The 16,315-nt window shown below is 41.6% G+C and overlaps 1 protein-coding gene across 8 annotated transcripts; it reads right to left on the minus strand.

The window, feature by feature from the left end:
* Positions 1-992: 992 nt before the first annotated feature.
* On the minus strand, positions 993-16,069 carry Chro (chromodomain-containing protein chromator). Of its 8 annotated transcripts, none has more exons than XM_028305585.1 (21): positions 15,966-16,069; positions 15,457-15,560; positions 14,945-15,078; positions 14,666-14,860; positions 14,477-14,572; positions 14,310-14,402; positions 13,315-13,508; positions 10,768-10,903; positions 10,069-10,148; positions 9,847-9,989; positions 9,251-9,400; positions 8,975-9,093; positions 8,682-8,891; positions 7,868-8,014; positions 7,017-7,244; positions 6,702-6,791; positions 6,156-6,290; positions 5,007-5,141; positions 4,520-4,606; positions 3,332-3,488; positions 993-2,601 (listed from the first exon to the last, which is right to left on the minus strand). In XM_028305585.1, exons 2-21 carry the CDS (start codon positions 15,554-15,556, stop codon positions 2,492-2,494), a joined length of 2,739 nt encoding a protein of 912 aa, XP_028161386.1. In that variant the 5' UTR covers positions 15,557-15,560; positions 15,966-16,069; the 3' UTR covers positions 993-2,491. The 8 variants fall into 8 exon arrangements, with proteins under 8 accessions (XP_028161386.1, XP_028161393.1, XP_028161372.1 ...); XM_028305592.1 differs by having other exon boundaries at positions 6,156-6,287; positions 8,682-8,894; XM_028305571.1 differs by having other exon boundaries at positions 8,682-8,894.
* Between the last annotated feature and the right edge of the window lie 246 nt (positions 16,070-16,315).

Raw genomic sequence — 16,315 nt, forward strand, 5'->3', positions numbered from 1 at the left:
CATGTAAGTAAATAAAACGCTTTGTTATAGTAAATAAAGTTTATTTATAATATAACTACACATAAAATAAAAGAACCAAGTCTTAAAAATTAATAATAATGATTATAACTACACTACACTGATTCATGAATGAGCGCAGACTGTCTGTAATAACCGTGACAACTCACTGTCTAGTTTTTCATCTAGTAAATTATGTGAGTGGGAAGCGGCATTTAGGACTGACCGTGGGGCCGTGTAGAGCCGTTTGACGTAAAAGAACATGCTAATTTAATACTTGACCGGATCTCCAGCGAGTGTTTTGCCCTACACAATCGACAAAAACATGTCAACATTCAACAAAATTGTCTACACAAAACATTGTTTCACTACGTATGTGTTTTCCACCAAGTATGGAAAGCAAAAACATGGTTGAAGCAAACTAAAATGTGTAGTAAACCAATGTTTTGAGTAGACAAGTTTGTTTAATGTTGAGACGTTTTTGTGGCTTATTCCACTATTCCCCGTTGACAATCCCCGTCAACGTTACAATAACTTTAACGCCAATTGGAGCTTATAATGGGGAATAATGAACTAACAAGTTCATTAATCCCCGTTATATTAGAATTTTATTTTTATAAGTTTTATAAGCTCCAATTGGCGTTAACGTTATTGTAACGTTGACGGGGATTGTCAACGGGGAATAGTGGAATAAGCCGTTTTTGTTGATTGTGCAGGGAAAAACACGCGCTGGAGACCCGGCTTTACAGAGACAGTGCGACCGAACATAACTTTTCATAATATGTAATACAGTAGGTACCAAACAATAGCATAGCATAACCCAGGGTTTCTCAAACTTTCGGCTCCACGAACCCTTGAAGTTTCCAAGAGACAGCGAACCCCTTAACTAGCTATTTAAGCCCAAAGAAAATAATAAAATTAACTATTGAAGAAAAATAAACACCTTACCACTCCTTTGTGTCGCGCAGTCTGGTAATAAGGTTTTAATTTCAATAAAAAAACTACCAATAAAGAGCCAAAGAAATGTATTTTTTTAATATGTGATTGGTGTGCCTGTTTCTTGCAAATGGAGTCAATTTTACGAGTAATTTTGGCCAATATTTCAACCTAAATTCTGCCACTATTACGTAAATCTTGTCGCGAACCCCCTGACGTCAAATGGCGAACCCCTAGGGGTTCGCGTACCCAACTTTGAGAAACCCTGAACCCAATAATCTCTTTGTGCATGAGTTTTTGGCGGAATGTACTTATAAAACTATATTTATATTAGTTCTGTTTATGTTAACGAATTCAAACGAGGCTTTTGCATTGTTTTGACACAAATAAATAAGGACTATATTTTTGATAATGGTTTAAAGATAATTATGCATTCTATTCTAATTCTATGCTAAAATCTTTTCACAATAATATTACACGAAATTAGAACAAAGTTGAATGTGTACAGACGACAGTAGGTCAAGCTACAGCAAACTAAGTACTTCTGTATCCCGGATTTTGTGAACGACTGGTGATAACATTTCTCCATACATTGATATGTCATGAGGAGGATAACGAAACAAAATGCTCGCCTCCCGTAGCCACAAACACGGTTGTAAAGATTACACAACTGTAATTAAATTGACGCAAACACAACCTTTTAATAATTCCCACCTATTATAAAACGATACTGAATTAAAAATCATTTGGGGAAGTTGATGCTTTTTTGAGATGTTGGTTAGACGAAGATTGCTGCACCACTCCTTGGAGGTTTTGCATATACATATTTTGAATTGGCAGAATCTTTTACAATTAATATTAATTACATCAAAATAATAAAAACATAATTCTACTTCATCAATACATGCCCTTCCACCATCATCCATGTTTTTGAATCTGTACATTACACATTTCTCTCAATACTAGGACAAACACACCTATATACAAATAGTCTATATTAATTTTATATCCATTAAAAGATAAGAATTAAGGCTTGTTTTAGTGACACGCTGAGCATTGGCATTGACAAGCCAAGTATAGTTGCTTGCTATGAACGCCATTGAGCGCTGTTGCCTACAGAAAACCGCTACCTACCGCTTAGTAGAGCTCAAGCACCGGCGTAATATCATCATGCTGTCGCATTTACGTCAGCACGATACATAACGACTCTTATTGACAACCTAAGTGCCGAAGTCTCAGCGTGACACTTAATTCAGCCTAAGTACCTTAATTGATGCATTTTTAGTTACATTTACAATATCCCGAATTAGAGATATTGTAAATTTATTAAAATTCTATGTAAGACTAAAGTCGTATTAACAATTGTATCTACACAACTTATAATAATTTAATTTTATGGTGTGAATTGTGGAAACCGCATCATCTCTGAAGATCTCCTTCTTTTCATTGAGTTCCACGTGAACTCGTTCGAAGCTCTGGATATGCTTGCGGTTATTATCATACCACTTTCAGGTGGTCAGTCGCAAATACACAAACTGACTGGGGTTCAAATTGAGTCTCATTCTTGCGCTTTACCGGCCTCCGTAATCGACTCGTACTGTTCTTTGTCCAGTTCAGTCATCGTTAAACTTCCATCTGGTAGTAGGAGCACTACCCGCCGTGTGCCACCTGCAACAGATTTTTAATTGTAAAAACATTCTACTAGCATATTACGCTCGTCAGCGTCCAGCAGACGCGACAGACTATTCAGAGGAGGTGTGATTTATTTGTTCAAAGGAAACTAAAATAATAATTTAACTGGATCTATAATTTCTATAATAGGATCTAGGTCTAGTTCTAGGTCTAGTTAACTGTTAACCCCGTGGTTGGGGTTTTATTGACTGTCAAGCTTTAGATCCTAGCTACACAGGAGTTGTAGCGGTGGGAACGAGAGGTGGGAATAGTCCCGTAGGTGCTAAGATAGTGTTGTGGCCACAGATCACATGGAGAAGTGACAAGGGGGCGGGGTCGGATCGCAGCAATATGCCCAAAAACAGAACACATTGCCCGTGAAAGCAATGATGACAGCAGCGACGTCATAATGCAAACAGTTAACATTGCTTGCGTAGTACTAAAGATTATTGGAACGTTCAGTACTGATACCACAGTGGATAATGAGCACATATTTTGATTTCTTTGTGTATGAATGAGGGTTTTCGCGATTGAAAAATCCGCCAGATGTTGCGTGATTGGTGGATTTTGACATATCTGTCAATGTCATGTCAAAAATAACCAATCATGCAGCATTTGGACCTCGCGTCTACGTATTGCCATCTGGCGGATTTTCCAATCGCGAAAACCCTCATTTCTAGCTCAGCGCATTAGTTGGCTTCTGTCTATATCTCTATTTGTATCGTACCCGGCGAGGGCAGGTCGGCCTGCAGCAGCTGCGCGATGACCTGCGTGGCGTCCTCGCCCGGCTCGCCCTCCACCTGCACGGCCACCTGCTGCAGCGCCGGCGCCGCGCCGCCCGGCATGAGCTGCGCCAGCTGCGACGGGTCGATGGCCAGCACGTCCTGCGGCAAACGGCACGGTTCAATGACACTGACAATGATACAGCTGTACGGTAAAGCTAAGCGTCCACTTGTCGGTATCGTACGCAACGGACGCATCGTACGAAACACATCGTATCGGATGTGCGATGCGTACGATGCGGACAGGTGGACGCACTTATATGAGTTTACATATAAATAATACTACGATCCGTTGCGTGCGATACGTCCGATGCGTACGATACCGACATGTGGACGCTTAGCTTTAATGTCAAAAATTTACTTTTTGATGCAAAAAATACCGTGTACCGGAATACGACTTCAATATTCATTCGACAAATGGGTACAAGTACGAGATAACAACATTTTTTATGAATAGAATTGATTACATGCACACTTTTGATCTGGATTAGACCAAACATTATAACAATCTAGAGTTGCGAGGTCTGATTAATGACATACTACCATATTTTTTTACCTCATAGAACAATAAGAAAAATATTTTTTCTTTACTTTTGGATTTTTGATTTTGGGATCAGTCCCTTGTTGACCATCATACCTTCACCAACATGAACTTAAAAGCAAAGAGGTGAGGTAGACACCAGCGCAAACAAACAGTGAACTACCCCCATAACAGAAACGGTTGCATGAACGGTACATTGAAATTAACCTGTATCATTAATTTACTCATTTGACATTTCATGCGATTTAATTGTTATTATGTATGTATTTAATCTCCTCAATTTGTTATTAATCCTTTATATTGCTATCCAAAAGATTCCTCAAACATCTTTAAAACTTAACCCATATAATCTTGTGAAGCCTCGTGCATTTCTCATAGAACCCAAATACATAAATACACCAATTTATAAATAAAAATAATTTCACATTCGCATAAAGCAGGCCTTGAAAAACTACTATAAATTACATTGAATGCTAAGTTACATTTTTGTGACCAAATAATCGACATAAAAAACTTAATCAGGATCATCATGCTGTAAACTTTGACATACCAAGATCACTAGCGGATCAGATGCTAATATAACGTGTCATACCTGTCCGTCCTCCCGCGTGACGTACATGACGCCGTCGCCCTCGCCCTCCACGGCGCCCTCCGCGCCCTCCGCCGCCACCAGCAGCGTCTGCGATCGTCTCTAACGTTAAGCCTCGTCCTCCAGGACGCATTCGAATCGCGAAATGTTTTCACAAGTTGCGAAGCGAAATGCAATACAATTTTGAATACAATAAATTTCAAATAAAGTGTCCAATGATTCGAGTGCCGAAACGAGCATCGCAACTTGTGCACTACTGTGGATGAGGCACACTGAGTGAGATGAAAACATTTCCAGCTCTCCAGACGTGGCTTAATTGGAATGGGCTCGCGTTATTAGTGTCACTACAAAACTAATATTAATCAGTGGGTGGAATCTATGCATGTTATTGAGGGAGGAATGTCAAAACCGGTCCACTATAAGTGGGCGCATCTCTCGTGGCACAAAAACCTGGTAGTAACACACAGCGGCGCGTGAAAATGTAGTTTACCTGTCCGTCGTCCCTGGTGACGTACATGACGCCGTCGCCCTCGCCCTCCACGGCGCCCTCGACGCCCTCCACCGCGCCTTCCATGCCCTCCGCGGCCACTAGCAGCGTCTGGCCGGCCTCGTTTTCACCCGCAACCTATGAATACATAATACATTGTTGGTGATTATAATAATAATACCACGCTAGCAACCGATACAGCTCGATAATTTTGTGTCAATCGTCGGCAAGTATTATTGGTAAAAAAANTAAAAAAAGCTAGCTAGTATCTATTCGATTTTACCGCCCGGCTCTGTTTATAATGTATAGCCTCATAATCACATAGGACGTCCACTGAACATTGTCCTAATGATTTCCATAATGATCGGCCGGTAGCGGCCTGCATCCAACGCCTACCTGCTACCTTTATGAGGTCGTCGGTCCGCCTTGCGGGTGGACGTCCTACGCTGCATTTGTGTAGCCTAATAAAACGAAAGTCTGACTTCTTAGCGGGAATGTGAAGCGTCATGTTAGCAGTTTTGTTTTATTTTATAAAATTCGTGTTTGGGCGACTATTAATGTGGATTATTAACCATTTAGTGTTCGTGAACGTGCATGAGTGTGGGCAAATGAAACAAAACAGTGCAGCGTGATTCTTCGGATTCTCTCAAGTAGTCCATATGATGTCTCAGTAAAGCACCACAACTTTACTGAGACTCAAAGGGTGGGAAGGGGTATCATCTATCATCCTTCATTATATCATTAACCCAATCCCATTTGGTCCCATTTTGTAACGTCTCATTTATAACTTGAAAATGGCACAAATCAAGTCAACCTCGACGTGTATTGCCAACATCAATAAAGAATAAACGAAAGTCAAAGTAAAGGCAAGGCAAGGCAAGCTGAAGTGGCAGTGGGCTGGGCACATAGTACGCAGAACTGACGGCCGATGGGGCAGCAAGGTTCTGGAATGGAGGCCACGTACCGGAAAACGCAGCGTGGGACGTCCACCCACAAGGTGGACCGACGACCTGATCAAGGTAGCGGGAAGGCGCTGGATACAGGCCGCTACCAACCGTGCGATGTGGAAGTCATTGGGGGAGGCCTATGTTCAGCAGTGGACGTCCTGTGGCTGAAATGATGATGATGATGAAAGTAAAGGCGTGTGCGCACCTGGTAGAGCACGCCGTCCTCGCCGCGGATCATGATGGGCGGGTGCGCGGCGTGCAGCAGCCCCACCTCCTCGCCCTCGTCGCCGCCCTCCTCCAGTAATTGCTTCACGGTGCTCGCTTCCACCTTCACCTCCTGCTGTTCAAAAGTCTCGTAAGTATTAAGTCTCTAGCGCGTGTTTTGCTTACGCTACGCTTTTGTTGTGTAGGGCAAAACACGCGCTGGAATGGCTTAACGCGTGCACACTCTTCGTATGAAAAATGCGTACACGAACTTTGTTAGTATGAATAGTGTTAAAGATGAAATGTCACGCTGCCATTAATCATCTTCTTGCGGTTTGCTGTAGTCTGCAGTCTGATAACTCGATTGTGCGTGATTCCCTCTTAGCGCAAGGTGCGATGAAGAACTCTATTATAGCTTAGATTTGATTTGAGTTTGACACATTTATTTCCAGATTAGGTGAAGATAGAAGATATACTTTCCAAGTGTGTATAGAACCCAACTTGTATGGTGTCATGCAATATTAATTTTTTCCATCTATTTACTTACTCCATCGTCATCCGTCAGCACCGGCAACGACGGCTGCGCTCCGTCACCCTGCACGAGCATGCCGGTGGTGCCACCCGGTGACATCTCCACCTAAATGTGACAAAAAGAAACGCTGAACTTTAAAGTCGGACTTCTATACCGAGTATACCAATAGAACGTTTAATGTTCATACATTGTGTAGCTTTGAGAGAAAAAAAGTCGAAACCGGTCCTGAAACTGTAGGGTCTCACTAACGGAGACATTTTTCAGCATAGTCCTCTTGTGTCTTTTGTCGATTGTGAAGTGCGCCAAAGACTAATAAAAAGAGAATAGTACCTTCATGAGCATGGTGCCCTGGTGCGGCGGCGGCGTGGGCGCGGGCGGCGGCGTGGGCGGCGGGCTGGGCGTGGGCGGCGGCGTGGGCTCGCCCTCGGCGCGCGCCAGGCGCTTGCCGGTCAGCGGGCACAGCGACAGCGGCCGCTCGGGCGACGTGGGCGGGATGGGGCCCAGGTCCCGCGGGAACGGGTCCTCGATGCCGTCCGACGTCTCCGACGACGCGTCCGACTGTGATGATGTATCAAACTGTAGCGGCGGTTGGAGGTACGCTCGAATCGACGCGGGGCGCGCGAGGCACGTCGTCGTTTGTTTTTTCGACACGTCGCTTTGTGTGTTACGGATGACGCGTTCCCCGCCCGCCACGCGGCAATAGGAGTGTACCGCAAAGCTTTTACCTTCCCGTATGCGTTGACGTTTATGATATACGATAGTGAATGAAGAATGAGAAAAAAGCTTCTTCAAAATAATAAATTATCTATCTTTACAACTGAGCGAAACATAAACATAAAATGATCGATCACTCTAATTACCTAGCTCCGAACTAAACAAAACCAGCAAAACATAAATGTCAATGACGCAGGTCCGCAACCAAAATGAATATACAATAAACGTCCATGTCCGGGTATAAACGCTCGCGCCTTCGCCGTGATACATCATCATGGGGTATGTGTAAGCCTAGGCGCAACCACCGACTTTTAGTTGGCCGATAGTTGGATCAGGCTGTCAATCAGTGTGGAGATGTATGAAAGTGGGCACATTACACCGATTCTTCGTACAAGTTAGAATCGGGCCCAACTATCGGGCGACTAAAAGCCTGTAGTCCGCGGGGAGTGTTGCAGCGCGCGGCTGACCTGGTCGAAGTCCAGCAGCTGCTGCGGCGTCTTGTCGCGGATGCGCACGATGTTGCCAGCGGCCGTGGACACGGACGCGAAGCCGCCGCGCCCGCGACCGCGCACTGAGCCGCCGCGCCGGAGTAAACTGTCGCCGCTCTGGCTTTGCTGGGGTAACGATAACAGACATACTAATGAATTTCAAAAAGTTGGGTGGAAAACCTAATTACGCCCATATTCACAAACATTACTATGAGGTCTTACAGTGCTCTGGAACGAACAGGGTCACACACGAACGAAGCAGAGCTCTATTCAACGCTGTGCGTTCGATTTGCTGCTTCACTTAAGCAAGCATCGTTTGTGAATACGGGCGTTATTCTTTTTTAATGGCCTCAATGGTGGTTACGCCAATGTCGAATTTTTAAAGAGACACGAGAATGCTGAAGTGATGAAAAAACCAGTTCTTTTTTTATTTCCATTATTTTGTTAGAGACCACATGGGACAAACTAAGCCCAACATACTTGCATTATGAAGCAAAATTACATTCATATACCTATCAAATCAGTAACGACATTCATTGACATTGATAACGACAACACAAATAGCTTTGGTTTGCACAAGTTATGGAAATTGCAAAAGTGGCAGGCTATTGATGATCATGAATACAAAATACGCACTTCGAAAGTGGAACCATCGATCTTGGTCTCGTGAGCGCGAGGAATAATATTTATACTGTCAAACGTAATTTCTAACCCATTTGCGAATGTCAATTCAATATACAAATCATATATAGACAATAAAAGCTTTGGAAATATTTAAAAAATAAACACTTACCAGTTTCTTGTTTAATATGGTAACAGGCGACTTGTCTGCCGACGTTTGGCTCACGGCGGAGGGTCTCTGTATTGTGCGCTGAATGATCTTCTGTCCCGAAGGCGTGATTATTGTCTTCTCAGTGACTTGCTGTCCAGCCGAGCCGTAAGTTTTCCTCATTTGTGGCGTGTTTGGAGTGCGAACTGGCGACTTCTTAACTTCTTCAGTCTTCTGCTAAAACAAAGTAGTGTGTTATTATTGGTAATTTGAATTAGTCATGTTATTATTTAGTCATGATACAGTAGATCACATACCTGTTTAGCAGCTAAAATTTGTTTCCTGATCACATCTTGGTCTATATTTAATCCGGGGCCTAATTTTCCTGGCGAGTCAATCTTCATTATTCCTGAGCTCTTGGACATTATGTATACCCCTACAACAAAACAATACACAATGGTTATCATCGATACGAACTTTCATCTACGCATTGCAAACAAAACACACTCAAACATGTAAAGGAATTTAAGAAGTTATTTCGGAATTTTACATTAGCAATAAAAATACATCTACCAGCAAAAATGGACATTTACCGGTGGAGAGATTCGGCATGTGCTTAGGATCGACTTTAATGACGCCCTTGATGTTCGGCATCCCTTTCCCGCTGAGGCCGAGCGACTTGACCAGCTCAGGGTCAAGCGCCGACTTGGGTGACGACTGACCGTTCAGCATTTTCTTCTCGGCTGAAATTAGGACTACTGATGAGCAACTGAACAGAGGAGCCGAGAACGTAACAATTGAAGTGTAGACGCGTAAGTCCGAGTCCATCCACAAAATATTTGTCGAAAGTTTGATAGCGACTAAAAGCGTTTGTTGGTCTTTTAATTTATTAATTTGTTTCTATCGACTTCATTTAATTGAATTGGTAATTTGAACAGAGGAGCCGAGAACGGAACAATTGAAGTGTAGACGCGTAAGTCCGAGTCCATCCACAAAATATTTGTCGAAAGTTTGATAGCGACTAAAAGCGTTTGTTGGTCTTTTAATTCATTAATTTGTTTCTATCGACTTCATTAATTGAATTGGTAATTGTCCATGAGTACACAAAATAGAAAAATAACATTGCGTGTGTTCAAACTGCACTAGCAGATTATGGAAACTGCAATTATATTAGATAAAAAAAACTTACTCTTAGGTATTTCAGGATCTGAGTAGTCCTCATCTTCCGAAGAGACTTCCTTCTTGACTTTCTTGGCTGCTGGCTCGTCCTCTGCGCCGCACCACGCCTTGACTTGATCTAGAGCGCGCACTTTACTAGTGCGTTGGAGGCGTCTACGATACACAATAATCATTGTAATAATGGTTTTTGGTACAAAAATATTCTGCTAATGTAGTTAAATTTTAATCTCACCCGGTTGGCGTCAATGCTGGGCTCTCAGGTTTCTTAATTTGCTTCACAACTTGCGGAATAGGTGTGCTGATTTGTTTCACCTAAAAAGTATAAAAACAAGTTAATTGTGTAATTAATTGTTGTTTTTAAGATATCTGTACGAAAGTCAATTTATTTCTAAATTTTGTTACCTATCCTACAACAATAATATTGATAATTATTGCTAATAACTACACTTTGTCATCATTTTATCAGAGACGTAATGAGCGCTTATTAGTTGCTATGTACAGACAGCATAATCACGATAAACGCTATGGATTCTTATGTGGTTACGGGACTATTCCCACCTCTCGTTCCCACCGCTACACTCCTGTGTAGCCAGGATCTACAGCTTGAACGTCATAAAAACCCAACCAATGAAGGTCAAGTTTGTCCCAGGGGAAAGTTAAACTATCATTGGACCCGCAACAAAATTAATCAGGAGAACATAGGAGGAATTCGAAATTAACGCCCGTATTCACAAACGGTGCTTGCTTAAGTGAAGCAGCAAATTAAACACATAGCGTTGAATAGAGCTCTGTGATTGGTTCGTGCGTCACCCTGTGCGTCCACGCGCACTGTGAGACCTCATAGTAATGTTTGTGAATACGGGCGTAAGGGTTGACTTCCCTCCATTGAAAATTCTTATGTGGTTGTAATAGGATCTATTTTGCAACAAACCTGCACCGGGTGCTGCTGCTGCTGCTGCGCTCGCAAGGCCTTGAGCTCCTTCTGGCGCGCCAGCTGCTTCTCGAACGCCTCCAACAGATGTTTGCACGTCTCCATGTTCTCCACCGGCTCCCAAGTGTTTTGCTCACTGTCAAAGTCAAACATATTTATAAGCAATTTTTTAAGACTATTGTGAACAAGACTTATCCTTTCAGACTTCTAGACTGTAATGTAGCAGCCCATATGAAATTCTTGTTTTTCAGGCCATAGTAGGGTAAAGTCACTGATGTTGGCCCCTTAAAAGAATGCCGGTGAATATCTTTAGAAGTTTTAACACTTTTGTGAATAAACTTTTAAGTATATCTTGTAAGCAATTAATATTAGAGATGGGCCGACTAGTCGCCGACTAGTCGGGAAAGCCGACTATTCGGCATCATTTGTAGTCGGCCGACTAGTGACGACTATTCGGCAAAATATGCCGATTATAATCGGCGCATTACAATATTAAATAAGTGAATGAAATAAAACTCATAATCACCAAGATGATTATGAGGTAGATCAAGGGCGTTTATCTAAACCACTTTCGACTGCAAAAATCAGTAAAAAGTGGTTTCACCTGATTTAAAATTTTGGCAATCGGTCTAAATTCATACAAAGTTAAGATGTTAAAAATACCAGGACATCATCACAAATGTGTAAAGTTTATGCAATTTGTCCATATAAAAATTATGACACTTTTTTTTTCGGGGAAAAAATGCAAGGAATTGCATACCTATCCTGCGGGGAAGTGGTAGATTATGTGGGGCTCATCTCATCGGAAGGATGAGGAATACCCACATATAATCCCTGAGTTCCGTCGATCGCCTTAGTGTGAAGAACTATGGGAATCCGGACAAAGCCATCAACTATCACAGTCCGTACCGGCAATTTCCCACCTGTATGGCGGGCCCTGCCTACCCGACGGTGGTGGTAGTCCGTGCAATGCAGGCGGGGGTACCTACTCCCACGCCCTCAGCTCGCTGACCATCACCGTGGAGGGTGGAGAGGAATCAGTGGGCCTAGGATGCGCGCCGCGATAAGCTGTTCTCACTACATTTTGTAAATTTTTCCCATACATTTTGACGTCGATAAGAATATCCTAGCCCAGCAGGAGGCGATCATATTGTCACCTCCCCTGACCCCTCTGTCGTCGAAAATTATGACATCTACCTTAGGTACTGTTAGGTGATTGTAATGTTGCTTTTTATTTTTTCTCTATTAAAGAAATCTTATTTCTCAAGAAATTTTTCTATTATATTATTATGTATATTATATTTCTCTTTGAGAAATCTAGATATTATTCTCCGGACAAGTAGGTATTACAATGATCGGCATTGCCGATTAGTCGGCCGACTAATCGGCAATTTGAAAACCGATTAGTCGGCTAGTCGGTTAGTCGGCAAAGACCATAGTCGGCCCATCACTAATTAATATCTTTTTGGCCAATTATAATAACATAAATAAGAAAAACTGCCCAAGGATATGTTGAACTAAATATTGGGAATGTAGTAGTAACAATGGTTCGTTTACCCTACTGAAGCAGTGTGTAAACATTTGTTACTGTATCCTAAGCAGCTGAATTGATGAACCTCTCAATAGTAATGCATTCCTGTTGCATAATGGAATCTCAGTCCAAGATATTTTGCTACCATTTGGCTGTTGAATTAAACATATCGGAATTTACGCCATTTATTATCAAGTTTCTGATATTAGTTATGTGACTGATAAAATTGAGGCAGGCGGACTGGAAAAATATTTAAACATGTTGTGCAAGGAACAGACAGAAATTGTGGCCACCTATTTTTACAAGGCGGCCTACATAAAATCGCGATATTGGAGCTCGAAATAAAGAAAAATATCGACTTCGCACAATCAATCAATCAATAAAGCATTTATTGTGTCAGTTATAGGTACTATTCTGGCGAAAGTATCAACATTTGGTGTAGTAGAGATAGTTCAGTTAAAAGTATAAAGCCTGGTCTGTGAGCACGTAGAATCCCGTCCAATGACCCCAATGCCCGCAGTGAGTGTGCGAGCGTTCGCACACTCACTGCGGGCGCCCGTCGCACAGTCGCGACAGCAACATAATTACGCGCGAGCGATAGGGATGGGTAGCTTGGGGTCATTGGACGGGATTCTACGTGCTCACGGACCAGGCTTTAGATAGACCTCATACATTTAAAACTTTTCGTTTTAATGAGTTCCGTGGTTTAAGACTGAAAAAGTAACAAACATACAAAGGTACCAGTTACTTTCGAATTTATGATACTAAAGGTCTAGTATCAGTAGTAGTATCTAGTAGTGCCTGAGGTACGGAAGCGGCACAGGAGGGCTGATTTTGACATAATATTATGACAGTCTTCAATCATACAAAATCATAAGTCTCACTGACATTTGACGTAACAAAAACCACTTTCCCGTGCTGCTCCAATACCTCAGTCACTGTGTTATGGGCTAGAACTATGCTAGAACCTTTTTTATCAAATAAATAATTCTAATTCTACAGCACGGAACACTTACTGCGGATATCCCTCCCACTTGAGTAAGTACTCGTACTGCTTGCGGCGCGGGTTGAACCGCTTGGCGAGGATCTTCTCCACCACGTACTCGCCCGCCTCGGCCGGGTCGGCGCCCTCGCGCTCCGTGCGCCGCGCGATGCGCTCCTCGGGCGGCACGCGCTCCTGCGCGTTGCGGACCGACTCCTTGTCCAGGTCCTATGGATGCAGATAAAAATAAATAAATAAATCTTTGGACGATTTCACACAGCGCCAGCTAGCCCCAAAGTAAGCAACTTATATGCTTGGTTGAGTTAGATACTAGGTTCTTGTAAGTTATTTTATACAGAATAGAATAGTAAATCGGGATGATGTTATATGCTCATTTCCATTGCTTAGAGTAGGCGGACACCGTTGATTTTTAGTTGGCCGATAGTTGTGCCCGATTTTAATTTGTATGAAGAATCGGCCAAATCGAATCGGCGTAGTGTGCGCACTCCCATACATGCCCATACTGATTAACTGCCGGACTAAACTATCGGCCGACGAAAAATCAACGGTGTGCGTCTACTCTTATGTTTTAAGCATCTAATTAGTCGGCACCCTCGCGCTCCGTGCGCCGTGTGATGCGCTCCTCAGGCGGAACGCGCTCTTGAGCGTTATGGTTCTAGAGTTAGATACTAGGTTCTTGCTAGTAACTACTCTTTATTATAAAATCAGTATTTGTAATGTGATATGCAATAAAAAAAAATGAAAAAATCATCATTTCAGTTCAGCTACAGGATGTCCATTGCTGAACATTTATACCTCCATCATAGTCTCCATTGCCTAAGTTTAAGAAGAATTAGCAAATACCAAAACTTCGAAAATCCATCTATTTAGCACATCAAGTCCTACTTATTTGCACCTTACCAAAAATATGGAAAGTATGCAGTAATGTTGAATGTGGCAAAAATACCCCGGTGGTATACCACCATTCATTGCACCAAATGCAATGCAAATGAAATGTATGAAGCATACCTTTTTAACATTTTGAAGAGGTGTCTTGTTGATAATCACTTTTTGTTTAGCCATACCATCACTTTCTTCACCAGAGGGCTGTGTTTCATCTTCCTACAAATTAATTCAATCATTGTCAACAAATTCATCAGTTAATAAGATATAAATCCTGTACAAATTATGCTTACAATTTTAACTTGTTTTCTTGGCCTTCCTCTTCTCCTAGTTTCTTGTAATACAGGAGTTTGGACAGGTACAAGCTGATCATCAGTCTTAACTTCCATCTAAAAATATTCATTTTAATGTAAAGAGGAGAAATATATTGTATAAATCCATTGAAAGGAGTATTAAAAAAAGAAATGTAGTAAATAACTTACCACTTTAGCATGAGAGAACTTGGATAAGGACTGAACATTAGATCCTGCAGTAATCCAAGCAGTCCGTTGCGATTCTGCCATACGGCACCATTGTTGGTACAGCTTCCAACTATTATCGGAAGATATCACGGATCCATCTCGTACTGAGGAACACTTCCAAAGGAGGAATGCCCACACTTGTGCTTTGCTTTCATTCTAGATTGGGAAATAATTACCAAATACTAAGTGTAATCACAATTCACAAAAACAAAATCTTAATCACAATGTAAAAATACTTACACTATCCCGTACTGGTGATTTCCCAGTACAATTGTTTGCACTTTTGTGTTCTTTGAACTCTTCTACGAAGTGAAACGCTGAATGACACTGGCCACAAACCAGAACATCAAGAGTTGCCATTTGTTCATGAGCCTCTGAGGAGAATTAATTAATAAATAAATAAATATCTTTCGACAATTTCACACAGCGCTATCTAGCCCCAAAGTAAGCAATTAATATGCTTGTGTTATGGGTGCTAGTTTAACGGATATACTACATATTATATACTTTTTAAATACATACATATTATACATAGTAACACCCAGACCCGTCACAGAAATTAAAATTCATCATTTCAATTTCTGCCCGGCCGGGAATCGAACCCGGGACCTCTCGGCATAGTAGTCCGTTTTAGAACCACTACACCAAACGGCCGACTTTAATTAGTTAGATTTTGTTGTTATGTTGCATAGTACTAAACTAATATCACCATGATGATAAATTATTATTATTATTTTAGCATTTATTCCAACCTTTTAGTGCTGTAGGATTTTTAGCCAGTTCTTCAGGGTTACCAGCTGGTACCTCTTCCGCCGGTGACACCCCATCTTCTTCCATGGAAGTCATGGTCATCTATCTAAAATAAACAGACACTAAACTGGTAATCAATTTCTTTTCATCGTATGACCAAAATCATAACCTTTAAGTAGGCCGGCGTCTTCCCGCCAACTCAATGATCACCAATACCACATAGCTAGAAATGACTTACGTGTTAGAAATGCATGGGATTTTTAGTGCATTGTTATTAGCATTATTTCTTTTTTATTCACTGAATATACGTGTTATTTATAAACTTGGTAATAATCGTCAGAACTCAGAAGTCACACAGATTGAATGGAACTAAGTTCACAGCTTTGCTTGCTCGGTTTGGTTGTCGTTACCGCAATAATACCACAAGACTGGTTTAATCAAACATAATTAATTAACAAATTCACCAATTTATTCGATCTATTTGATGATAAATGAAGACAATGTCACTTACCAAAACAATATTTTTTTTCTGTAATTTTATATCTCAGAATGGTACTCAAAACGGAACAAATCACTTGAAGAATCGAATATTTTATGACGAAAAAAAACGCGTCACCGACATGCGTTCACCATCTCCTGGCGTTTGCCGACATTTCTAGTTCTCGTTGTCAATATTTTTTCTATGCGCCAATAAGAATGGAGCCTGAGCAACCGCTCGACCAATCACGATTAAGCAAAATTGTGGCATAACGTAACAGACTTGCTGTGTTTAATTCGGCGTCAATTTATACCGACAAATATACCTAGGCCGTCAAATTACACCGACATTCCAATTATTGTAAAAATGGCTACTGACTGACT

This window comes from Ostrinia furnacalis, unplaced genomic scaffold (assembly GCF_004193835.3).
Source record: "Ostrinia furnacalis isolate ACB-3 unplaced genomic scaffold, ASM419383v2 OfSCF0183, whole genome shotgun sequence".
Lineage (NCBI taxonomy): Eukaryota > Metazoa > Arthropoda > Insecta > Lepidoptera > Crambidae > Ostrinia > Ostrinia furnacalis.

Bases quoted from the DNA above. Each gene is read 5' to 3' on its own strand.
- Chro (XM_028305571.1), bottom strand. From the start codon at position 15,556: ATGACCATGACTTCCATGGAAGAAGATGGGGTGTCACCGGCGGAAGAG. The intron at 14,573-14,665 runs GTAAGTTATTTA...GAATATTTTTAG, and splicing joins AGTTCTCTCATGCTAAAGTG to ATGGAAGTTAAGACTGATGA. The intron at 6,291-6,701 runs GTAAGTAAATAG...ACTTTTGAACAG, and splicing joins TGCTGACGGATGACGATGGA to CAGGAGGTGAAGGTGGAAGC.